General features: G+C 40.9%; 1 protein-coding gene across 1 annotated transcript in view; it reads right to left on the bottom strand.

Annotated features, from left to right (window-relative positions):
- Nucleotides 1-27,475, bottom strand: part of tle3b (TLE family member 3, transcriptional corepressor b) — a 65,116-nt gene that overhangs the window by 17,621 nt on the left and 20,020 nt on the right. Inside the window, 4 exon segments of the mRNA XM_055220963.1 lie at nt 396-446; nt 1,091-1,213; nt 4,886-4,902; nt 5,256-5,460. Coding sequence (XP_055076938.1) covers nt 396-446; nt 1,091-1,213; nt 4,886-4,902; nt 5,256-5,460 — 396 coding nt within the window.

Below are 27,475 nucleotides of genomic sequence, written 5' to 3'. Positions count from 1 at the left end.
CCTAACGCATGAGCGCCTTCCGCAGACATAGACAGGCCAGTGCACACAGATCCTATGACAGAGGTTTTGGCAACAGTGGGGGAGGGAGGCAGGAAGGTGTGTGTGTGTGTGTGTGTGTGTGTGTGTATGTGTGTGTGGAGGGGGGGACAAAGAAGAGGTGTGTGCTGGGGAGGAATATGGCCGAACGGGTGAATGAGGAGGAAGAGAGAGAGGAGAGAAATAGCAGGGAGAAGGATGAGTAGAGCAGAGGGAGGAGGAGGAGCAGAAAAAGAGCAGAAGAATGAGGAGAAAAAGGAGGAGGAAGAAGAGGTGAAAGGAGGGAAAGTTCAGAGAGAGGAGGAGGAGGAAGAGGAAGAGAGAGGAGGGAAAGAGCAGGGGGAGGAGGAGCAGCTCACCTCATTGGAGACGTCCACCACCAGGTCATCACTCTTGTCCCCGTCGCTGTCCTGCAAAATAACCCAGGGAGGCTTTAATACCAGAGGGAACTGTTTTCTTCCTATGTTGCCAAGTGAACATAAAAAATAGCTTTAAAAGAGTATACATGCAGTTTTGATGTAATTCATGGTCAATATCGTAATTACTACATTAAACATGAATACTTAAGGACTTAATTTATGAAAGAAAGAAATGAAAACTCAGCTGCTTCTAAATTATTATCAGACCCTGTTAGACAATGTATATTTCATTGTGTTTTTTTGGTAATTAATGTTAATCACCACAAAGTTCTACTACTGCTTTGTTAAAGTGGCTGTACCCAATATTTTGCATGAAGCCCTAGTACATATGTTGTAGAAGCCACTCGTATGACCAAAAGGAGGCTGCGTACTACCTGCGCCCAATTAGAAAGCCTTTACTGCCCAAAAGTGTTGTTAGCATGCTAGTTGTGGCTAGCATTACCAGCACAGCTGGTCTCTGCAGTGAATAATTAGGATGCTTGGATGTGTTAGGAAAGTGAAGAATAACTTATAACTGCAAACGGTTTCAAATGCTTGCTTTTTTATATTTTCAAGACAAAAAAATCTGAGTTAAAGTTAAAGCTAGAATGTTCTGGCACATTTCTAACATGATTTCAGAGAAGAGAGCCACGTACATATCTACTCATACTGTCTTTGTCATCCACTTTGCGCTTCTTAGAGTCAAGGCCGTAGTCGGAGGAACCGCGGTGCTTCTCGCTGGCCGCTCGCAGGCTGTCAGACGGGGACACTGAATTATTCTGGAAAATAGGCATGCACAAATCAGCCATATTGCTTACATAAGACAAAATCAATCACTTGGATAAAAACAGCACCATAACAATTTAATTGTGAGCCGGTCCCGGCAATGTATTATTTTGGTCACGTCATGAATCACTAAGATGTCTGTGTAGACCCTCAGTCGACCAGGTCTGATCCATAGCAAACGACGAAGTGATTCGTCATTTGCTATGAATCACTAAGATTCTGTTTAATGCCGCTATGTACTTACTTTCTTCACTAACACCTCCTAACGGTGACCCTATGCAAGATTGAGTGAGTAACTGATGTAAATATGTTTCTTCAGTGTTAGAATTCCAGTCATGTCTGTTCTGCCAACTCTCACATTGTAATTTTTTCTACAACAAGCTGAACAAACAGACATCACTTTGAGAACTACAGGATTCCAAATCAATGTGAATTTTAATGCAAAATTGGTTTATTGTAATGGTTGGATGTTTGTGCTTTTTATATTTGTACTGTTCATGGTTCTAAATACTGTTTGGACTAAGCGAGAGAGTGAATGATCAACGAACAACATTGGTCATTCTTCCTGCGGTTATGCAACTTCACTTATATTTGCCATTGTGTGAGAAAGGCTAGCATAACACATAAACAAGGCAGTGCCAAAATGCTAACGTTTATTAAACAGAAAAGAAATTGTTCAAGCAAGCTTTGTTGTTTGGACCAGATTATGGAGATATAATCTACATGCAGACTTCAGCTTCTACTGTAAAGCTTTCACTCAGCCCTTTGTTTCATAACAGGTGATGAAATTAAACCCCCCTTTACACTCTATGAAGAAATAGGTTGGCATCGCTATCTGTCAGAAGAGAACAACACTGTATCAAATGTATTTATAAAGGGACTACAACGATAGACTGACTCTCACTCGTTTGTTGAACTTTCAATACAAGATCTCATGATTGTCTAAGTTTAAAAACGGTCCACTCTAAAACTGAAATGGGAAAGCATGGTTATTCCCAGAAATGGAATACATCTCATGGACATGCAAAACTGGATAGATTGGTGCCACTAATTCACTTTAATTATCTGGGGATAAACATTTATAATCACACCTACTCCAATTTTTAATGTTTTAAATGGACCTATGCAAGTATTTAGTTTCTTTGTTTTTGCTTGTTTTATTTTTTTTTAACAGGGTGCTCATAAAAAAAGAGACTGTTGTGCTCTCATTGGGCTCTTCAAGTAAAATAAATAAATAAATAACTAGTGCCAAGTGCCTAACCCTCCAAAACCAGAACAACCAGAGCACACCAAACGGACAGCTAAGTCTTTGTGCACCCAGAGACTGTGTCAACAACCAGGCTCACCACAGCAACGCTCTGGAAGTGAACTGGACACAACTGGAAGAAAGAAAAGACTGTGAGAGAAAGAAAAGAGAAGAAAGAGACAGGGAAGGGGAAGAGAAAGAGAGGGGGGAGTGGAGGAAAGGAGAGAGAGGAGCGAGAGAAATGGAGAGAGAGAAAAAGGGAGAATAGAGGGCGAGAGAGAGGAGAAGAGAGAAAGAAAGGGAGAGAGAGGGAGAGAAGAGAGAGAGATGACAGACAGAAAGGGAGAGAAGAGGGAGAGAAAGAGAGAGAGAATGACAGAAAGAGAAAAAAAGAGGAAACAGATAGAGGGATAGATAGATAGATAGATAGATAGATAGAGTGAAAGAGCGAAGACAGAGAAGCGAGACAGAAGGAGAGAGAGGTTGTAGCCAAGAGGAGGAAAGCCAAGATGAGGCAGCTGAGCAAACCAGCAGACATAAACCAGGGATGTTAACCTGGAGAACGGTCGTGTTAGGGCTAATGTAAGGCTACGCTAAGCAGGGCTGGGCCTGGTTAGAACTTGGATGGGAGACCCCTGAGAATACCAGGTACCACAGTGGGGTTGCAGTGGCTCTACTGCAAGCTGTGGTTGTGTCCTGAGGGAAGAAACTTCATCCACCTTGCCTAGTATGACTGTAGTGTTTGCCTGAATGTTGACTGGTCCGATGCACCAAATTGTCAAATTAAAAATGATCAATCAACCAGGAAGCAGAGTGCTTAAATTATTATTATTTTTATGTTTAGTAAAATCTTAAATATACAGATCTCAACTGTGTCAAATGAGTAGCAGTGGAGGCGCTTCCAGTGTAAATGGATGCAGATTCTAGGAAACATGATATAATCTCAAATACAAGATATCTGTCATAGAAATCACAGAGAGATTCCCAAACTCATTCACACACACACACACACCCGCACACGCACAGGCACACCCCCCCCCCACACACACACACACACACTACTGTTCTTTTTTTCTTTGCACTGCATTTATGTAGTGTCCAGTAAACATCATCATCTGAACAACTATCTGACCTCTATGGCCTGCTCAAACCTGTATAAGCCTGTATAAGATGACCTGGGACCGTGAGGAAGTTAGGGAGATCGGGTAGCCGCACACACTGGCCAGCTCTTGTCAGCGTGGCGGCCGGCAGATGGTTAAGCGTGTAGTGTGGATTGCTTTCAGACGTGAGTGGACTCCTTCAGGATGACCGCTCAATGAGAACGCAAATCTGTGCTTCGGCGAAGCTAGCCAGCCGCAACCAGCCATCTAAGCCTGTCCAATAAATGCAGAACATGAGCGAAGGACAGACGGACCATAAGGAGAGAAGAAAGAGAAGAGAGAGAGAGGGGAAAGTGCGACTGAGAGAGACTCAAACATGAGCGAGGGACAGATAGAAGATAAGAAAAGAGAAAGCGAGCGAGTGAGAGAGAGGGGAAAGAGCAACAGAGAGAGACTTGAACATGAGCAAGGGACAGACGAAAGATGAGAGACAGAGAGGGAAAGCGAGAAGATAAGAAGAGAGAGATGGGGGGAGACAGACAGAAAGAGAAAGGGGAAGAGAGACTTGAACATGAGCGGAGACAGACGGAAGATAGAAAAGATGACGAGAATCTGCGATGGCAGAGATGAGTGAAAGACAAGAAAGAGAGGAGAAAGACAGACAGAGGAAAGAGACAAACAGAAAGAGAGGGGAAAGTAAGGAAAGAAAGAAGAGAGCCAGGGAGCAAAGAGAGACGGAGAGAGAGACGAGAGAGAGAAGAGAGAGACACTGAGACAGAGAGACTCGAACATGAGCGAGGGAGATACGGAAGATGAGAAAAGATGACGAGAATCTGCAAATGCAAAGAGGAATGAAAGTCAAGATAGAGGAGAGAGACACAGACAGAAGGATGAGAGAGACAGAGAGAGAGTGACTCAAACATGAGCAAGAGAGAAGTGAACATCAGAAGAATGAATCCACGAGGGCAAAGAGGAATGAAAGTCAAAGTCGTTTTTAATTGTGCTGAAATGAAAGGAGGCTGCGAGCTAGCAGCTAATCCTGGCCCGGCGCTCAGGGTCAGTCTCCACCTGGATTAGATGGCACTGGCTTATTTGGCTAGACTTCATTATTTGATTTGAGTCAGCCCACACTACCCTGGGGACAAAAACCTGTGTGTTCAGACATGGCGAGCATGAATCTGTACCGGAGCAGCGGATTAGCTCTATGTAAAGTATACCTGATCAGCACACAGTCAGGAAGGAGAAAGGAGAGAAGGAGGGAGAGGAGCATGAAGACAGAGAGAGAGTGTGAATGTGAGTGTGAGTGTGTGTGGACATACCGTGCTGGATTCTCGTTCTTTCAGTGCCATGGTCATGGTGAGTGGAGCAATGAGGGGCCAGCAGAGATAGGGCCAGCAGAGAGAGGGAGGAGAGAGAAACCATGAGTTAGTCTAAGCCATCTCATCTGCTGGTACATGTCTGGACACTGCTTCACGATGTTTAAACAGGGAGAAATAAATGACATAAACACACACTGTCAACATACATACCATACATTTTAATATAGTTTATATTTAGCTTTTAATGAATCACTTTTAAAGGTTTAAAATCAATCTTTATAACCCTTGCATCTCATTAAACAGTCATTTTCCAAAGTAAATCTTGTTTAACACATGGCACCTGGCATGAGCAGACTGGAGCTGTGCTCACCTCTGTGCTCCAGGTCATGGTGGTTCTTCTCGTCCTTCACAGGCAGGTGGGCCTGGCTGCCAAGAGCTCCCAGGGCCAGCAGGCCGGAGCCCGCCCCTGTGACAGGGGGCAGGCCAGGGGGCTGTAGGCCGGAGGGGTGAGGGGGCAGCTGCACCGGGGGGCCATGGGCAGCGTGGGACAGGTGCTGCGCCTGGAGCTGTTGTTGCTGGAGACAAGACACAAGGAAGACAAGTGGGACGGCTGAGAAGAGCTACAGAGACAGTAGACTGGTCTACTGCACAGACTGGGTCACAGTAAGGCAGGGTGTCTACAAAAGCCACAACACTGTATTGAGGAAGGGCATCCTCACAGAGAAACATCTGTGTGTTAGCTGCATGTCAAGACATGGGATTACCTAATGCTGTAGTCAGACAATGGAGTCAAAATCATGTCAAATGCCTAGATGCCTTTGCATTTGGCGGCAGACGCTTAAAATGAGGACTGCAACTAATCGATGAATCTAGCGATAATTCTTTTGATATTTTGAATCTTTTAGTTGTTTAGACCATGAAAGTTATTACAAATCTGAGAATGACATTTTGACTAACTTTTACCAAGACAATGCTCAAGTGAAACCGCTTGAGATCATTCTGATGGCACATTTACAGACAGAAAATGACTTCCCATGTTATTCTCATGTTATTACTGCTCTGTGAGTCTGTTTGTAGGCCAGTTAACGATTATTTGACTTACTGAATTAGTTGGCAATTATCTTAATAATCGATTTGTTGAGATTAATTGATTAACTTGGACTAGCTTAGACGCACATCCCCCATAGACTTTGTATGTAAACCCAAAAACCCCACGCCGCGGCCTGAACACAGCATAATGTGACCTGTACAAATGCTTAAGCTCGCCTTAGACGTATACTTTAAACAACAAAGTACAATGAGTACTCTTTGCTCCAATGGAATATGAACAGGTATTTCTTCTGTAGCGTGGTGGAAAAGATGAAGGGACCTGTTTTGAGCAGCAGTAGCCTCACTTTGATGTGTGAGGCTGTCTGTTACAGCTGTCACTAGTGTTTATTATGAATACCAGTGGCTGCTAAATGGCTGTACTTGAGTAACTCCCAGTGAATCAGGCATTCACTTCAAACCTGACATTTCGACATCACCAGACCACAGCGCCACCCTGCCCTTCCCCTTTAAAGACATGCTGTTAGCCTACACAAATACAGTCACAGTGAAGACACAGAGCACACACTCACACACACGGCCGCCTGTACTGAGCTGCCAGAGCGCGGCAGATAGACACCAGTTAAATGGCCACTCAGACCAGAGGGAAGCAAGTGCTCCAAAACAAGGTTAAATAACACTTAGCACATCCATCATCTGGCTCTCCAAACAGGAACTAATCTGGTTACTGTTGCTGCAAACACATGCGCACACACACAGAGCTTGGGCCATTCATTCAATACAGGCTCGAGCATAAAGACCAAATCAGATTTCAAACGCTTCTCAAATAGAGGGGAGGGGTCCTCCAAAGAGCAATAGAAAACAAACCCCTCCCAAAATCCACAGCATCTTCTATGGACTAGCGGGTGTCAAACTTGTTGAAAATCAGATATTGAGACTAGTATTGAAACTAGACACTTAGTTGAGCAGATTTCTAAAAAAAAGTGACATTCAAAGGACAGAAATGAACCTTTCCTGAATAGCTTTAGAATGATCTTGAGCTGTATCAGAACAATTATAAGACCACACAGACTAGTATACCCCCATGGACTACTGAGGGATTACACAAATATAAGGCCACATGGAAATATAGAAGAAAGTAGTACCATTTAATGTTGGGAATTTTATTGTCTAAATAAAGTCTTTTTTACTATCATCAGCGGTATTGAGTATCTTGCTCTTTGGGACAATGGATTGAAATTAGCCTTTGGCTATAATCCGGTGTGTTTACATTTATGTTGTGTAATGTCTGTCCATTCAAATACACTATCCCAAACAAACAAATAAAAGACCCTAGACTACTAATTTTACCACTTTGCGTTTCGACGGCCCACCCACGGGCACATCTACACATCAAATGAAAGCTACAGCATTCATCTATCTGAATATGTAAACCATTTACACCTCTAAACACCACAGTGCTGACAGGAAAGCCGTTTTTACAGAGAAGTCAGAAATGTGGATTTGGACTTCACTTACCATTGAGCGCTCTGGTTCTGTCAAACATCAACATATTCACACAAAGTTGGTCTCATTCATTCCGTAAAGGTCCAGAGAATATAATCCAGTCAAGAAATTATGTCCACAAAAAAAGTTAGATCCTCCATGTCCAATCTGCTGCAGGAAAGTGAAATCTGTTCCATCACTTCTCTGCATTTCTTTTGTCAGTTTCAGGCATAATAAACTTCTGACAGCACCAACTTTATTCCTCAGCGCAAAACAAACTTGTTAGCTTGTGATTGACACCAAAGTTGGCCAATAAGGTGGGGGCTGTGGGTTACTGGAGCCGCGGACATTGAATGAGTGCTACAGATGACTGGAAGAGTACGCCCCACTCTCCCCCTTGTAGAATCAAGCTGTTACATTACACACGTTTAATGATGTTTTCCTCTTAAAGCCCATGAACTGCGGAACACACTGATGCGTGACATGCAGTGGTTTACTGTAAACAGACGGAGTTTGCTGCGCGCGTAATAAGACAAGACTGGATATAAAGATCTGCGCGTAAAATTACGTGCGCGTGTTGCACAGCAGTTTTGCGTTTTAAACATGACGAAACGGACAAAACAAAGGAAGCGCGCGACCGAGGACACTGTGGATGTTTGTAGTTAAACTAGAGGCATCTTGGACCCGGAGCGGTTCGTGGAACCGAGTGAAGATCTCATGGTGGACTCAGGAGTAGAGGGACCTTATGTTTTGATGGACTGGATGCTGTTCCTGATCGGTAAGCGTGGTTTATTCTGCTATTGACTTAATTGTGGGTCAAATGTGTATCATGTGTAATCATTAGCATTAGCTAATGCCAATCTGCGCCCCCCGACCACCACCAATTATCACGCACACACCACTTGGTGTCTTGCCTAAGGACACAATGACAGAACTAAGGACACAAAAAAAAAAACCTTCGGGTTGCGGGACCAAAGCTCTAACCACTGAGCCACTGTTGCAGAATGACTGTCTCACTGTACAATCATGTACAGTGTGTTCTTAGTTTCCAGTGTGTGTTTGTTTACATTTTGAAGTGTGTGTGTTTGTTGATTGTTTGCAGTGTGTGGTTTGTAAATATATATTTATTTTGACCCATAGCACTTGTTTTGACTGTATTTTATATACAAATATACATTTTATATTGTGTTTTGATATGATATATAAATGTACAGTAATAGAGCAGCTGGGTGTGCAGATACAGATTCCTCTCAGTGTGAGTTTTCAGTAGAGCCCTCACTGATGTCTGTGGGTTGACACATTCAAAAGTTATTGCACTTTTTCCAAACGTTCTCCAAATGTCTTCATTCGGATAGGTTTGGAGAGGCCTGGACTGATTGTAAAACTCTCATTTTTATAGGTATTGACCACAAATTTGAAATGTAAGTGGTCAACAATCTTGTCAGTTGAGGTATGGAGTATTTTTGTCCCCAGCACCCTACTGCAGCTTTCTACACCTTCATTTTCACCAATTTTTTTTGGCGAGGATGAGAATTTTTTTTTTTTTATGTGTGTTCCAAAGTGTATAAATGCTCAGCAGACAAACTTACAGTGATTCTGACACCTGTGGGTAAAACTATAGGGTGTTACCTTTACAAAGACCCCAAACTTGTGCATTTACTACTGAGGGTTCAATAATGGTGATTATTTTAATTTGGAGAGGTCAGAACAAAGGCAATTTCACCAAAATGACCCGGAATGCTAAGGGGTTATTAAACTCCATACACCTTCACTACAAGCACCCCTGGAATTGCCAAGCTCTACTGAACATAAGGTAAAAATGTTGGAACAGAGCATTCTGAGCTCTGGAGATGTAGATGGACTAATAATAATAAAGGGTTACTATATTAACATGTGTGAATTAAACAAAACACAACTCCAGACATGTTTTTGATGAGGTAACATCTAACATGGCTTAAAGCTCACAAGAGTCAATTTTGTATAATACAGGAACTTCAATAGCCAAAAAGCTAACGAAGAACAATTCATTTTAATTCATTTTATTTTTGTAACGCCCAAAATCACAACAACAGTTGTCTCAAAGGGCGGTCATGTTTTGGTTGATGGGGGAAACCGGAGTACCCGGAGGAAACCCATCCAGACAAGGGGAGAAACATGCAAAACTCCACACAGAAAGGCCTGAGCGACCCGGGGATCGAACCAAACCTTCCTGCTGTGAGGCATGAGTGTTGCCACTCAGCCACCGTGCTGCCTACACACAAAAACAAACAGGAAAATCAAACAACAGGAAAAATCAGACAAAACATGAAAAATCGGCCAGGCGAGGAGGAGGGAGGGGGGCAGAGGAGGGCCAGGCGAGGAGGAAGACCAGGTGAGGAGGAGGAGAGCCGGGCGAGGAGGAGGAGAGCCGGGCGAGGAGGAGGAGAGCCGGGCGAGGAGGAGGAGAGCCAGGCGAGGAGGAGGAGAGCCAGGCGAGGAGGAGAGCCAGGCGAGGAGGAAGAGAGGGTCCAAACAAACATGAGGCACATCACTGAGACCAGGAAGTATGGGCCCTGTTTATTCCATATTCTGAGATCCACCTTTGGGCTCACAGTAAACATAACAGCAGCTTTAGCGTTAGCATTAGCCAGTTCATTACACCACTGCGGACCCATGGAGCAGCATTAGTATTCCTCCTGCTAGCTGTGTGTTTGTAGTGTGACGAAAAAAAGAAGAGGAGGATAAACTAACACAAACTAACGGAGGAAAAAAAGAGATGGAGGACATAACGAGAGAATGAAGAAGTGAGTGTGGATCGGAGGCAGGGACGTCCCCACTGAGCGTGCTCGGATCATTATCAAGCAGCCTCATTAGTGCTACGAGGAAGAGGAGGAAGAAGAGAGGAGGAAGGGGGAGCACTGATGCAATTGGGGAGGGCAAAATAGCACAAAATAAATTGCTTCCAATTCAATATTCCTGAGTAAAGAGGCAGCTTCCTTTCACTCTTATCTGGCTCATTGTGTGTAAATGCCTCCACAGCACAGGCAGCTCCACAGGAAAAAGCCAATTAAAGCGAGCGCGGTGAGCCTGGGCACTGTCGGGTGGCACAAGCATCTGAGCAGCTGGCACAAGCTCCATCAGTGTGCCCGCACTCACATTACACTGGCACATGCACATGTACATGCGCACACGCACGCAATGATTCTAACCATGGTGAGAGGCCCACAGCAGAAAAGTTTAACAACACAGCTTTAAGTGATACATGGTTATGAACTAAAGATCCTATAGAAGGCATTATTAGCCTTTCCAACATACTCTGAACCCTTCTTTATATCTGAACTTAAGTGTGCTTACTAAGGATGGGATAATATTAAAATTTAGACTCGCTATAATAAAAAAATAAAAAAATCACAATTAAGGATATTATCACGATAATTATTAACCTGTTAACATTGCCCTACTTTACAACTCTACAGCAATGTACATATACTTCTGCCTCACCCACACAAACAATCTACACATCAAATGAAAACTACTGTGCTCGTATTTCTGAATATGCAACCCATTTTCACCTACAATCACCACAGTGCTGACAGAAAAGACATTTTTACAGAAAAGCCAAAAATTATGATTTGGACTTCACTTATCTTTGAGGGCTCTGGTTCTGTCAAACATCAACATATTCCCACAAAGTTGGTCTCATTCGTTCCGCACAGGTCCAGACAAGATAATCCAGTCAAGAAATTATGTCCTCAAAATAAATTAAATCCTCCATGTCCAATCTGCTGCAGGAAAGTATTCCAAATGTGAAATCTGCTCCGTCACTTTTTTGCAATTCTTTTGTCAATTTCAAGCATAATACACTTCTGACAGCATCAACTTTGTTCCTCAATACTAAACACACGTGTTAGCTTGTGACTGACACCAATGTTGGCCAATAAGGGGGGGCTGTGGGTTACTGGAGCCTCAGACAGTGAATCAGTGCTACAGATGACTGAAAGTTACGCCTCACTAACCCCTTTGTAGAATCAACCAATTATATTACACACATTTAGTAATGTTTTCCCCTTATAGCCAATGAGCAGCGGAACACGATGATGTATGGCATGCCATATTTTTCGGTAAACAGATGGAGCATGACGAGTGCATAAAAGATGGCCGTGTCCCAATTGCTCAAATGAACCGTTCGAAGTACTGTTGAAAGTTCCCGGATGAAAATGTGTACTCCTCAGTGTAGCCACCATCTTGCTGAAATGGGACAGCTCTTGTCACACCAGAAGTGGTGCAAGTGCCCTTCGACGAACACTTCAAACAGTGCATTTAAGGACACTTTGGTAAATTGGGACATGGCTGAAGTCGAGTGGATGCAGAAATCTGTGCATAATTCCACGCACTGTTGTTTTGCATTTTAAAGATGACGAAACAGACAAAACAAAGGAAGATCTAGGACACTGTGGATGTTTGTACAAGTTATACTAGAGGCATTGACCCGGAGTGGTCCGTGGCAAAGAGTGAACATTCCACAGTGGACTCACAAGTAGAGGACCTTATTTTTTGATGGCTTGGATGCTGTTCTCGACTGGTAAGCATGGTTTACTCTGCTATTGACATAATTGTAGGTAAAATATATTGTGGTTAATCGTTAGCCTTGGTTCTGTGCACAGTGTGCATTCGAACCATGCACTCTGGCACATTTGTGTTTAGCTGTATGAATTAGACTTCATTTGTCTATCTTTTGAAAGGTGTTGTTTTATTCTGCAGTTTGCATTATTGTAGGTAAAAATACAAGATGTGATGACATTAACGTCTCATCTGTGGGAGTTACGAATCAGACTTTGTTTATTGTTGATACCTGGCAGAATATAGTTCAGACAGCCATAGCTTTGCTGCCCAATAGGAACAGAAGCTAACAAGTGTCATTGCTATGACAGAGGCCCCCCTTGTGGGCAAACACCAGAATTAACATCTAAACACTGTATTGCAAACATGAGGCAGTCTGGTGCTGTAAAGGCAATTATAATCGTGAGCGATAATCACGGTTATTAAAAAAATGCCACGAACAATTAATTGCAGACCTTTTTTTATCACAATTAGGGATATTATCATATATCGTCCCATCTCTAGTGCATACTGGTGCCAGCAGGGGGAGAAGGCACTTGCTACTTCATTGCACACAAGCTTCTACCAAGATATGAACCATCAATGATTCAGATAAGGCCAGTGAAGCTCTTTAAAAACACAGAGGAGCCCATTGCTGATTACTACTAGATGGTAAAGAACAATTGAGCCATTTTGATTCTGGATAGCAAAACAGCCTAAATATGAAGGGTCACACAACATGAGTGAAACAAAACATGAGTCTTGGGTAGGGCTGCGCGATACACCAAAAAATGAATACCACAATTCTTTTAGAGCCAGATCACGATTTTAATTTGATCACGATTAGTTTTCGTATTATCTTTTGTAAAGTCTTTTAAAAGTACATAAAGCGGTTTGCGATTTCTGAATGTTTACTCTTCACTGTGATTGGTTATACCCAGCTGTCACTCACTCAGAGCATGACAGAAGCTGACCAATAGCCACAGACACTTTCCTTCTATGTCAGAATGTCCACACTATTCCCTACATGGGACACTATTTAGGAGTCACGCTATTTTTAGTGGTGCCCGAATGTCCAGTTGGTAAAAAAAACAAGTGCACTCAATATTTCCCACAATGCACCTCGGTGGTCACTAGACACTGTACAGTACTTTGTGAGGGTTGGGAAAACAGCAGCAAACAGCGACAGGTGTTTAACTGGACACAACACGACTGAATAAAGCCAACGGAAGTGCTGGTTTATCGCACTGTTGATCCTGATTATGAATAAAACAAATAAACCATTATGGGGTAAAGGTGATAGTGTTAGCCTTGAGCCGTTAAAGCAATAATTTCCACATCTCAGACAAAAAGCTGAATAATCCACTCTGTTTACATGAGATCTGGCTTGACAAAAACTTGTATGTTTATTATTAGTCCACAAATATTTGTGTGCCAGACCAAATTGATCATTATTTACAACAGAAATGTTTTATCAAGTTTAGCCTTACCCAGAGTCACATAACCTGAATGTAGTGAGCAGTGTGTCCAAATCTCTCTGTGAATGAGTGCACTATAGAGTCCACTAAAGACTGCGTGGCTATGGAGTGAATGAGGGGTTAGGGGCTGGAGGAGATATTCGGACACAGCCTATGTTTGACCATAGAGCTGCAATAAACTAAAAACCAGGATCATAATATGGCAATTTTAACACAAAAGCTGATCATCAGAGGGATGAGATCATGATTTGACATCAGAACAGGTTCAGCAGAATATATACTCTTCTAAACCATGATGAGAATAACACCAACCTAGTTTTACATGTTGCTCTTTGTTAGTATATTGTAATTTCTGAGCTACTGAGTCAAAGTCATTTTGAATGCTTTTCAAACTCAGTTTCAGATACAGATCCTATCATGCTGTTAGAAAATATCAAAAATCAAAACTCTGTCAATAGGTGAATACAAAATTATACTTAAGTCAATCCAAAACACCAATTCAAAAACAGGCCTGCTCATGCTTTTAAAAAAAGTCCACACACCAGCACACAGACTGACCATGAATGCAGGGTACACACTGTGGGGAGGCTGCTGCTGTTTGAGGAGATAAAGAAACCATTTCACTCATTAGGCCGATTCAACAACCAAAAAACAGTGTACAGTATGAACCAAAGCATGTTTCAGTTTTCAAATAAGTCGCTGAAATGTGTGGACAGCATAGACTGCATAAAGAAGTGGACTAAGAGAGTAACGTCACCCATAGCGTTCAGCTCCAGTCAAATGAAGCTCATCGAGCATCGAGGCACGAATTTAGAGCCAAGTTATATATTAGGAATTCCGACCGTGAGAACCATGGCAACCAAAGAGCCAATCCAGAGTGAGGATGTTGAGGGTAACGTCAATTCCCGCTCACAACATTTAGCAGGGAGTGGGCTCTTAGCAATGCTGTCAATCAAACCTCTTGCTAATGCTAGAGGGAGCGACCTATGGGAAAGATGGCGCCTGATTTGACTCTTATTAATGTTCATATGTTGATTTACAGACACAATAGCAAAATAAAAAATACCAGGATCATGTAGAGTAGGATAGTATGAACATTTTAAGATCAAAATGACAAGTCTGACAGCAGCAGTTATGGAGCGAGGCGCCACAGTTTTCTGATGTAAAATGAATTGGAGCCAGAGTCGATAGAGCCGGAAGCGAGCCCACTGGAATGTGACGGCTTGCAGGTTCGGTATGTCCATTCAGATATACAGTCTATGATGGACAGGCAATCATGTAATAACCACAAAACAAACAAGTCAACCACAGTGTAGAGGTGGGCTTATACAAGATAGTATCAACATTGGCTTTCAATATACAGTATACAATTTATAATAACACTTTCAAAATGGCCAAATAGCTGGCTAAAGTACACGACAGATTTTCATGTTTCTAATTCTGACTTGGTTTGGTGGCAAGATAAATGATTAAATATTGATTATGACGGATATGAAAATTATGATAAATACTGACCTGTGGTCAATATTTATCCTAAATTTACATCAGGTAAGTGGCAAATTGTGTAAAAGAAAGTACAAAAATACAGAAAGTAGTACAGGAAGAATCTCTCTGCATATGTCATCAACACTGAAAACTCCATCCAAAATGCAGAAACAAATTATGGGCAAGGAAGGCATTTTTCTGACAGTTTAAACCTTCATCTAACTAAATAGAGGCGTTGCCATTTATTTTATTAATCTAGTCATAATTAGTGTGCAAGTTAGACAAGGTGTGGCCCTTGTGGTTGTCAGGAAAGGGTTATAGAATTACATCTAGATATGTCAAAGGCTATCTGCTGCCTGTGTCCAACCAGGAAGTAAAATGATATACTACAAACCAAAATTACAACAATAAAAACTAAGTTCTTTTTTTTTTTTTTTATAAAATCATAAATATTATGATGCTGACTACGTTCAGTGGAATGACCAATCTATCCGGCCGCGTAAATTTTGAACACTTAAAAGATCCCATATAATGCTATTTCCTGATCTATGTTATAATGTTGTTTCCTCATCACAAACATACCTGTTGTGTTTTGTTTCATTCACACATGTTTAACACACAAACCGTGCATATTTAGGCTTTACTCAAATGGTTCCATCTTGTGATGTCATGTGATAATACAAGAAGTGCTCCACTGTGTTTTTAAACTCTATACACTGTGTTTTTAAACTCTATACACTATGATTCTAGAGTTTTTAAACTCTAGAATCATTTGGACGATTTCAAACATGTCATTCATGTTTCATTCAAACATGTGTGAATGAAACAAAACAACTCCAGGTATGTTGTTGAGGAGATAACAGCATTATAACACAGTTTACAGGTCTTAAGAGTCAATGTGTAATATGGGACCTTTAAAGACAGATTTAGCACGCTTCTACATTATCTTTATCACGTGACTAAAACAGCAATATAAGAGTAATACCACACCTGTACTGCAGTAGTATGTAAAAATGCTGATAAAGAGCTGATCAGCCCTGTACAACTGTCCTGTGTCCTGTTTTATGTGTACTGTAATCTGCACAAACCGACCTGATGTGGCTCATCTCATCACACTCATGTAAAACTCATGTAAAACCCATGTAAAACCAGAGAAGTGCTTTGCATAACAGTCAAATGTGTTGCCGACAGTTACTAAAGGGAACTGCTGGGAGGTCACGGGCTGATGCCAACATGATAGTTCATGGGTTTTAATATACATTTTATCTGTATTATCTTTTTTCTACACTAAATGCAGCTAGGGAAATATTGTTTGATATCAGGGTTGTGCAAGCAATACCATTTTGTATGTCGTTAAAATTTCTTACATCAGTTTGAAAAATTGTATAAAAATAAAATAAATCTGTAGTAAGTCAGTATTATGATTGTTCAGTCTATCTTTCAGTGGTGGGCTGTGCATTTCACCCTTGCACCGTCAGTGACGTCCCACTTACACATTACAACACCACCTCAATACGGGCTAGTCAAGCAACACGTAATTTCAGGAGCATTTAAAAACAATAAGCATACATTGCATTCACAATTAAGACCAGGAAACTAAGTTCACAGATATTGTCAAAAATTAAAAAGATTTAAAGATGAGAAACTTGAGCTTAAACAAGTCTGTCCAATAAACTGCGCAGTCGCCGTTTCATATAAGACACCAACCAGACAAAAACAAAACAAACTATTCTTTGAAAATAAAAAAACAGATCATTTTTAAATGCACCGTAGCTTGTAAGTGCCCAGCTGTATAACAACTGTACAACGTTTCTCAGAAGCTGTGAGTCATGGGTACTGTTCATAGTTGCTCGTCTGGAAATGACGGACAAACCCTTTTCCTTGCTAGGGCAGGTTAGCTAGCGTAGGGGTTGGAAGACTTCTTCTCATAATATCCAGCTTTTTGTGAAAGGCCCGTCTTGAAAATGATGTGGAAACTATATCTGCAACCAGATCAATCTCTTCTCCTCCAGTCATTATGGGTTAAAAATACAGCAAAAACTGTTCGATCTCTGAGTTTAATTCAACATACTACAAACTGCCGCCATTCAGGCTGTAGCAGTGTGTATGCGTATCCAATCACAGGACACGTACATGTCTAGTTTGCGTCGGACCTTCTAGCTAGCCCTGAAATGCAGAATCGAGATCTGATTGGCTATTGAAACTGACCGTGTCTGTGTCTGCTTGCAGTGGAATGGAGGCCCCGGGAAAATGAAATTTGCCTGACAACACAAGCTAGACACAAGCTGAAATATAACTGGATAAACTCCACAATAAACCACAATAATCAACATTGTACGCCACTCAACGAAGTGGCTATGATACAACATAAAGAGAACAGAGAATATTTTTCTTTACATATTTATGAAAATAAAATAAAAATAAATTCACTTTTCTGAGCATGTTTAGGCCAGCAGAGGTGGCCTTGCTGGCCCTGACGGGCTGCCACTGCTATCTACAATGATTCTAAATATCAACTACAAATATACTACTGTAGTAAGTCCATGATTGCCTGATAGCCTGCTCTCTTACAGTTTGAAAAAAGGTTCTACAATCACATCTGAACCTGTGCGTCCAGAGCCTTAACCTGCAGATAGACGACACATACAAGCCTGTCTCATTCTCAGAATATGGACCCGCCTCATATGAAAGTTCAGAACCTCCAGAATTCACTCACTGAGTTGCAGAGGCACTGATTCATAATTAGCTGCAGGTGCTGGGGGTCAAGAACATTCAGATCAGAGAGTCCTTTTATGTTTAAACCAACTGGATTTCAGAACTGAAATTGCAACCCAAATGATGGTAGGTACGTCATTCTGCTTTCTGATTGAAACCACAGCACCAAATTATCACAAAAAATCATGCCCTATGTTTTGTAATTAAGAATAAATCTGCATTAGAATAGTTATCAGTAAAAGCTATATTTGATTTGAACATGTTGACCTTGTATCTGGGGAAACAGATGGGTCACGTTTATGGAATTTAAAGTCCAGATCTTACATACAGTTCCTTAAATTTTTGAATCTAACTTTTGGTTTCAATTTTGGTGCCATTTGGTACGATACAGGTATGCAGAAATGATATGATCTTCCAATTCAAATGTCCCTTTAATAGCTAGTTTAAATGTCTTTGCTTTTGTAGGAAAAGTGCATTTAAACCAGGCCTCCCTTACAGGAGTTACTTATTACTATCATGTCAAATAATTTTTACTTTGTTTAATTTGTCTGGTCATGCCCTTATTCATAACAATCACTGAAAAGGAATCCACCAATGGGAAACTTTGGGAATGCATTAACAAAGTAGTAGTACAAGTCAAATGCTATTTTTTTAAAGGTATTATTACACAAAGGTTTTTAGTCATGTTATAATGTTGTTACCTCCTCAAAAACATACCTGAAGCTGTGTTTTGCTTCATTCACACATGTTTGAGAAACCCTTTATTCTTTGTCTACATCTCCAAAGCTCAAAATGCTGTGCTCCACCTTGAAGTGGAAGTTTTCAAGTTAACTGCTACTTTTTACCTCTAGTTCAGTAGCGATTGGCAATGCCATGGCTGAAATCATCCAAATTACTCTAGTGAAGGTGTATGGAGTTCATGGAAAGTGTTCTGTTTGAAAGAGGAACTCAGCCTAAATATGCAGGGTTGTGTGTTAAACATGTGAGAATAAAACAAAACACAACTCCAGGTATGTTTGTGATGAGGAAACAACATTATAATGTACATTAGAAAATAGCGTAAAAGTGGCCTTCTTAGTTATAATGACAAACATAACAAACATGTTTTTGTGGATCTGACATCCACTCTAATCTTCCTAGCTCAGTGACTTGCCCTGCCTCTTTCCAGCAGGGACACGGGGATCGATGAGGGGGTACATATCCGGAGCACACCAGCCCCATTCTAGCCTCTATGAGCGGGCTTTGTAACACTGTAACTACTGTGGAGAGAGCAGTGTTCCTGTGGCTCGTTTGTTCTAATCGAAGTTTGATATCCGGCCCTCGTTAGCTGTGACCCAAGAGTGCTGGGGCTGGCTAACCATGCACTAACCTCTGCTAATCAAAAGGGTCACTTATCCATCTGGGTCCAAGTGGCTATTACAGAAGCTCCTCTCCAGGTTTTAAATAAAAGCAGGTGGTAGATACTTAAGACTGCTATTAGACAGAACAAGTCTAAGGCAAAGCAGGTCAGTGGCTCCATACTAAAAGCGCAGTTCCTAAACCTATTACTGCTGTCACAATACTTACATTTCAAAAGCCATACGTCAATATTAAGACAAGAGAGATGTTTAATGCCATACTGTCGAACATTTCCTATCTCCATGGAGACAAACAGTTAGCTGACATGACACTTTGCACTTTTGTCATCAATTTCGCAGTTCAAATTGTTTTTGTGCAATGCTTCAAACCTCAACTATGACATTAAAAGAACAGAAGCCAATTTCTGATGGATTGCACTAAAGGTGATCTGTCTCAGGCTAATCAAATAAAAGTTTCAAGTTCAAGGTTTAAGTTAGCCAGTTTCCTAAGCTCTGAGGACAAAACAATCTATCTCTGTGTTTTTACATCTACACGACATCCCCGCGTTCAAGAGGCCAGTAATGTTTAATACAGATGGGGGGCAGCTAAAATGAATATAGTTAAAATCCTAATTTTTATTGTAATACAAAACAGAGATGATCAGGTAACCCCAATGTCACTGCAAAGTAAAAGTAGCAAAAAATAATAATCGCTTACATTTAAACTAACCTTGCTTTCTATTTTTCTATTTTTTATTTTTTTTTATCAGTTTAGTCTCTACAAGCTTTTACATGGAAACAACAAAACTGTCCAATCGGCATCGAAAGAGGTTTTATAATTTTATTTAATCAACCTGCCTTTAAAGAGTTATATAGGACATTTTTCAAAATGCATTTTCTCCTCATAGGGACATAAAGATCGGCCCGTAAAGTAGTGCTACACATACCAAACTTTACAGTCTCATACTTAACAAGGTACAGAAAGATTTTTTGATATCTAATCCAAAGATTTATTTATGAATGATTTAACAAAAATTTTTAGGCAAATTTTCAGTGAGATTTAGTTTACTCAAATTCTAGATATATATCCTAAATCCCCTCTGTATATGTTTTAGTATCTAATATGATAATATATCATTCAATACTATCAACAAAATTAATTTAAACTTGGCACTTTTCATGTTTCTGTTTTGAATGTCCCAAAAATGGTTCATTTTGGATGTCCTTACACATAAAACGCCTTATTTTTATAAGAATACATTACATGATGAAAAACTTGTAATACATTTTGTTCTTACATTTATGTGACTAAACTACAGGAGAAGATTGTAATTGATCTCTCAAAATGTAAGATTTGTTTCTATTCTCCTGCAGTGTCTCTTTTTAATAGCTGTATTTCTCTAACTTTAGGGCAATAACTCCATTCAGTTTTTGCATTCATTTTAAATACTGTCCAAAGCACCTGGTCTTAGCTCCACTCTGGGACTAGCTCTGAAGCCTTTGTTAGGTTCCACCGGTGCAGCCGTGTCTGTGCTTTCCTGAGCTGACCAGTCTAAAGCCGGTTATCTGCCTAGCACCGTGCCGGGCCAAGCCTCTTTGGCCTGGAGCTATATCTCATTAAAGTGCAGCCAAAGTGAAATGTGAGAAACACGCTTATCTGATACAGGATCACTCCAGTTTAAACACAGGCTCTCGTGGAAAATCTGTGGAGCAGTGTGCACAAGACAGACTCACACACACAATACATTCACAAACGTTTTAAGCAGCCTTCTAATGGTGTCATGATACAAACATTTCAAACTCGATTTTGTTACTATACTCAATACTGACTAAGTTACCACAATGATAATTAAAAAACAATCTTTTTTATAGAATAGAAAAGCAATTTCAACATTAAATGGTAATACTTTCTTTTATGTTCCCATGTGGCCTTATATCTGTGTAATCTCTCAGTGGTCCAAGTAGGTTCCATAGTTTCATGCTCCATGGTTGTATACTAGTCTATGTGGTCTGATACAGCTCAAAATCATTCTGAAACTATTCAGGATAGGTTCATTTCTGCCCTGTGAATGGGACTTTTTGAGTATCGATACTTGCTCAAAGGAGTATCAAGTTTTGATACTAGTCTCTGTATAGATTAGTATCTGATTTTCAATACTTTTGACAGCCTTACAGCCTTGTCTTATGTCAAAGTATGCATAGTGCTCAGACGGGCTATAGGTAATAATAAGAAACAGTTTGTTACATTAGAGTCTATATTTAGTTTATTTTTTTAAGTTTATTTTAAAATTATTTTAAGCTATTATCTATTATCTTGTTTTATTGCATGTTACCATTTTCCTGCTGCTGTTGAACTGTGCGGCACAATACTAGAATTTCCCCACTGTGGGACTAATAAAGGCATATCTTATCTTAACAGCAGTCCCGCATTTCAACAAAAAGGTGAGATGTACACACGTGGACATAGTTGTTGGTACCCATCGGTTAATGAAAGAAAAACTCACAATGGTCACAGAAATAACTTGAATCTGACAAAAGTAATAATAAATAAAAATTATATGAAATTTAACCAATGAGAGTCAGACATTGCTTTTCAAACATGCTTCAACAGAATTATTAAAAAAAGAAACTCATGAAACAGGCCTGGACAAAAATGATGGTATCCTTAACTTAATATTTTCTTGCACTACCTTTTCAGGCAATCACTGCAATCAAACGATTCCTGTAACTGTCAAAGAGACTTCTGCACCTCTCAGCAGGTATTTTGGCCCACTCCTCATGAGCAAACTGCTCCAGTTGTCTCAGTTTTGAAGGGTGCCTTTTCCAGATGGCATGTTTCAGCAGGATTTAGGTCAGGGCTCATAGAAGGTCACTTTAGAATAGTCCAGTGTTTTCCTCTTACCCATTCCTGGGTGTTTTTAGTTGTGTGTTTTGGGTCATTGTCCTGTTGCAAGACCCATGACCTGCAACTGAGACCAAGCTTTCTGACACTGGCCAGTACATTTCTCTCTAGAATCCCTTGATAGTCTTGAGATTTCATTGTACCCTGCACAGATTCAAGACACCCTGTGCCAGAGGCAGCAAAGCAGCCCCAGAACATAACAGAGCCTCCTCTATGTTTCACAGTAGGGACAGCGTTCTTTTCTTGATATGCTTCATTTTTCCATCTGTGAACATAAAGCTGATTAGGCTTGGAAAAAAGTTCAATTTCTGTCTCATCTGTCCATAGGACATTCTCTCAGAGGCTTTGTGGCTTGTCAACATGTAGTTTAGCAAAATCCAATCTGGCTTTTTTATGATTTGTTTTCAACAATGGTGTCCTCCTTGGTCGTCTCCCATTAAGTCCACTTTGGCTCAAATAACGACGGATGGTGCGATCTGACACTGATGTTCCTAGAGCTTGAAGTTCGCCTTTAATCTCTTTAGACGTTTTCCTGGGCTCTTGTGTTACCATTTGTATTATTTATCTCTTTGATTTGTCATCAATTTTTCTCCTGCGGCCACATCCAGGGAGGTTGGCTACAGTCCCATGGATCTTAAATTTCTGAATATGTGCAACTGTAGTCACAGGAACATCAAGCTGCTTGGAGATGGTCTTATAGCCTTTACATTTAACATGCTTGTCTATTGTCTAATCTCCTGAGACGACTCTTTCCTTTGTTTCCTCTGGTCCATGTTGAGTGAGGTACACACCATGCCACCAAACAGCACTGTGACTACCTGTATATATCGGTTCACTGACTGATTACAAGATTCTACACACCTGTGATGCCAATTAGTGGACACACCTTGGATTACCATGTCACTTTGGTCACATTATTTTCAGTCTTTTCTAGGGGTACCTTCATTTTTGTCTAGGCCCTTCATTATTTTTTTTTTAAGTAATTCTCTTGAAGCATGTTTGAAAAACAATGTCTGACTTTCACTGGTTAAATTTCATAGAATTTGTATTTATTATTGCTTTTTTCAGATTCAAGTTATCTATACTGTATCATTAAATTACAAAACACATCGCAGCGCATTAAAATACAGCATGTGCACAACACCAGCCCAAACATAGCTATAACTAGCGAAAATGTGTGCAAGACCGCCGATAAGCATCATGCTAAATGTAAAACTCCATAGACATGTGAGCGCCGCTAGTGTCATTCACTTCAGAGCAAAAATACACTGCAAATTAACCCAAAGTGCCCCAAATGAGTCCACAGAGTAAGCAAGCATGTTATGAAGCCACAACACTCACAGACAGATATCGACACAGGGTCAAAAGACAATCCAGAGGGCTCAAACTCAGTGAAGAATAATCAAATTGTTGCAGTCTGAAACAAAATGGCAGCTACGGAAGATCTGAACGGACAAAACATATGAACTCAAAACAAAAAATATTTTTGTCCACTGGGGACAGAACACCGTGGCTAAGCCCTGCTCCCTCTGAAACCAGTGGTAGGGGCATTACTTTTAACTGCCTGGCTCTGGATTGGCTCTTTGGTTTCTAAGATATTCGTGGTCCGAACTTGACTCCAAATTTGTCCCCTTAACTACTAGCCTCGATGAGCTTCATTTGACTGGGCCGAACACTATGGGTGAGGTCACACTCACTTAGTCCACTTTTTTATACAGTCTATAACTATAACATGAGAAATAATAGAAATGTAATGTATCCTCTAAAATACATTGGTGTTTTAGAGATATAGCAATATATAAATATATAAAATATCCTCCTCACCCTCTGGGTGATCTTATCCCCTTTTTCCATACTCGGGACCTCTCCCAGGGGCCTGGGAGCTTAAGGGTTCTGCACAGTATCTTTGCTGTTTCTAGTACTGCACTTTTCTAGACTGAGATGACTCAAGTTTTTCCTGGGATCAGCTGTAGCCACACCTCCAGTTTGGGGGTCACTGCCCCAAGTGCTCCGATGACCACAGGCACCACTGATACCTCCACCTTCGTCTACTCTTCTTTGAGCCCCTGGTATTTCTCTAGTTTCTCTTGTTCCTTTTTGATGTTCCCATCACTTGATACTAAGATGTCCACCACAACGGCTTTGCTCTGTTGTTTATCCACCACAATGTCCAGTTGGTTCGCCATCACCACTCTGTCCGTCTGTATCTGGAAGTCCCACAGGATCTTGGCTCGATCATTCTCCACTACCTCTGGAGGTATTTCCCACCTTGATCTTGGGGTTTCCAGTCCGAACTCTGGAGATGTTTCTGTACACTATGCCACTATGCCACTTGGTTATGCTGCTCCATGTATGCTTTCCTTGCCAGCATCTTACACCCTGCAGTTATGTGCTGGATTGTCTCAGGGGCTTCTTTGCACAGCGTAAATCTTGGGTCTTGTCTGGTGTGGTAGATCTGGGCCTCTATCCTGTCCTTCAGTCCAGCTTTCGCAAGCCATTGGTAGGTTTCTTGATATCAGCCACTTCAGTTATGTTCCAGTGGTACATCCTGTGCAGGGGCTTGTCCTTCCATGATGGTTCCTCCAGCACCTGTCTTAAGTTTGCCAATGACATCTGGATGCTCCAGAGGAGTCATGGAAGAAAGTCATGTGGTCAGATGAGACCAAAATAGAACTTTTTGGTCTTAATTCCACTCTAATTCCACTGTGTTTGGACGAAGAAGAATGATGAGTACCATCCAAAGAACACCATCCCTTCTGTGAAGCATGGGGGTGGTAGCATCTTGTTTTGGGGTGTTTTTCTGCACATGGGACAGGACAACTGCACTGTATTAAAGAGAAGATGACCAGGGCCATGTATTGCGAGATTTTGGGGAACAACCTCCTTCCCTCAGCATGGAAGATGGGTCGCGATGGATCTGTGTGGAAGAGTGGGCCAAAATCCCTCCTGCAGCGTGTGCAAACCTGGTGAAAAACTACAGGAAATGTTTGACCTCTGTAATTGCAAACAAAGACTACAAAGAAAGGCAGTAACATACAAATAAATTACTTATAAATTAATTATAAAAAAATCATACAATGTGATTTCAAGATATTTTTTTTTAGACTCTCTCTCTCATTCATATATATATATATATATATATATATATATATATATATATATATATATATATATATATATATATATATATATATATATATATATATATATATACACCGTAAATTTCGGATTATAAGCCGCTACTTTTTTTCCACGCTTTGAACCCTGTGGCCTATACAGCAGTGCAGCTTATTTATGGAATTTTTACTGGATAACGGCCCCTGGGGGGCGTTCTCTAGCTGTAAACGTAAAAGTGAGACAGACGTGGGGAAAGATTCTGCTCTGAAGAATTCACTAGTTTTGATTTTGAACGATCATTTTGCGCATCATGAAATGGATATGATGCAGTTTTTAAGATAAAGAAGGAAACAGAGCAGGGGTCGGCAACCTGTAACACGCAAAGAGCCATTTGGACCCACTTTCCATGTAAAATAAAACACTGGGAGCCGCAAATACTTTTTGACATCTAAAATGAAGATAACACTGTGTATAATAATAATAATGTAACGGAATAATGTACCGTAAATTTCGGATTATAAGCCGCTACTTTTTTTCCACGCTTTGAACCCTGCGGCTTTTACAGCAGTGCGGCTTATATATGGAATTTTACTGGATAACGGCCCCTGGGGGGCGCTCTCTAGCTGTAAACGTAAAAGTGAGACAGACGTGGGGAAAGATTCTGCTCTGAAGAATTCACTAGTTTTGATTTTGAACGATCATTTTGCGCATCATGAAATGGATATGATGCAGTTTTTAAGATAAAGAAACAGAAAGGAAACAGAGCAGGGGTCGGCCTTTAACACGCAAAGAGCCATTTGGACCCACTTTCCACATAAAATAAAACACTGGGAGCCGCAAATACTTTTTGACATCTAAAATGAAGATAACACTGTATAATAACAATAATGTAACGGAATAATGTAGGTTTTACTTTCACGGACAAGCCTTCTACACGTGGCAGATAAATATGGCAAAAACAACTTAAGTGCATTAAAAAAATACAACTCACCAAACCGCTGCATCATGCATCGCGCTGATTATGTGATTATGTCTACTCTACTCCGCAGTTTCTTTAAAAAAACAACAACAAAAAAACTCGTAGCGTATCGTTTAATCCCAGGTGCTTATTCTCCATGTGCCAAAGCAGTTTTGAAGGTTTCATTGCCTTATTTGCTTTTCCCGTATGTTACGTAGAGCGGACTCTGTGCGTGAGTCACCTGCAGCGACAAACCCAGATTTTAAGTAGGCATTGTCTGTTAAATTTATCTTTCTTTTTCTTGGAGGTCGTAGTCTCCTCTTCTGGCTCCTCAGTTGTCCTTTTCCCCTTTGTTAAAAAGCTCTCCAAAGACTTTTGTTTTGGCTCATTTTCACTCGCTTGTGGCTCTACTTTTGTGCATCGTGTCTGATGTGTTATACGTGATACGTCACCGCGGAGACAAGAGCAGATAATAAACTTATCACTACATCAAATAGATTTCTGTGGCGATTTCCAGCAGGATTTTCATGATACATCTACGGACGAGCTTTTTAGTGTGTCATTAGGGACGGGCCAAAGTTGCTCCTGACCCCTGTGCGCACAGCGTCTGAAAATCAGGGCTCTTTACACAGGACTGTGAGCTGTGTGTGTGTCAGTTCCCAAGCCACGCAGAGCCGCAGTATAAGGCTGAAAGAGGCGCATACGGCTCCGGAGCCGCGAGTTGCCGACCCCTGAAATAGAGCCACTGCACGTAAGCTCGACATCAATGAATCCAACTTGGTCAATGTAAAAAGACGACAAAAGTTTTCAGAGGAAATAAAAGCAGATTTTCCGTGTTGGTGCAGCTTTATTTTCTAAACCTGCAGATGTGTTCATCCCGTGTTGTTGTCGTGTTGGTTCCAATTTTCAGGCACAGTTTAAAAAAAGCGTGTCGGTGCACCGTCTTTCTGTGTAAATATCTCATGTTACAATATGAAAACCTGCGGCTTTTATTCAGGTGCGGCTTATATATGTACAAAATTGATTTTCTCTTCAAATTTAGCTGGTGCGGCTTATATCAAGGTGCGCTCTGTAGTCCGAAATTTACGGTAGGTTTTATTTTCACGGACAAGCCTTCTACACGTGGCAGATAAATATGGTGCATAAAATAAATAAATAAGATAAATAAGTGCATAAAAAAATACAACTCACCAAACCGCTGCATCAGTGGGAGTGCGCTGATTATGTGATTATGTCTACTCTGCTCCGCAGTTTCTTTAAAAAAAAAACAAAAAAAACCCAAAAACTCTAAAAGCGTATCGTTTAATCCCAGGTGCTTATTCTCCATGTGCCAAAGCAGTTTTGAAGGTTTCATTGCCTCATTTGCTTTTCCCGCATGTTACGCAGAGCGGACTCTGTGCGTGAGAGTCACCTTTAGCAACAAATCCTGATTTTAAGTAGGTATTGTCTGTTAAATTTATCTTTGTTTTTCTTGGAGGTCGTAGTCTC

This window comes from Periophthalmus magnuspinnatus, chromosome 3, assembly GCF_009829125.3.
Source record: "Periophthalmus magnuspinnatus isolate fPerMag1 chromosome 3, fPerMag1.2.pri, whole genome shotgun sequence".
NCBI lineage: Eukaryota > Metazoa > Chordata > Actinopteri > Gobiiformes > Gobiidae > Periophthalmus > Periophthalmus magnuspinnatus.
Note: the sequence above shows the minus strand (reverse complement) of the source record. Positions and strands in the feature narration are given on the sequence as shown.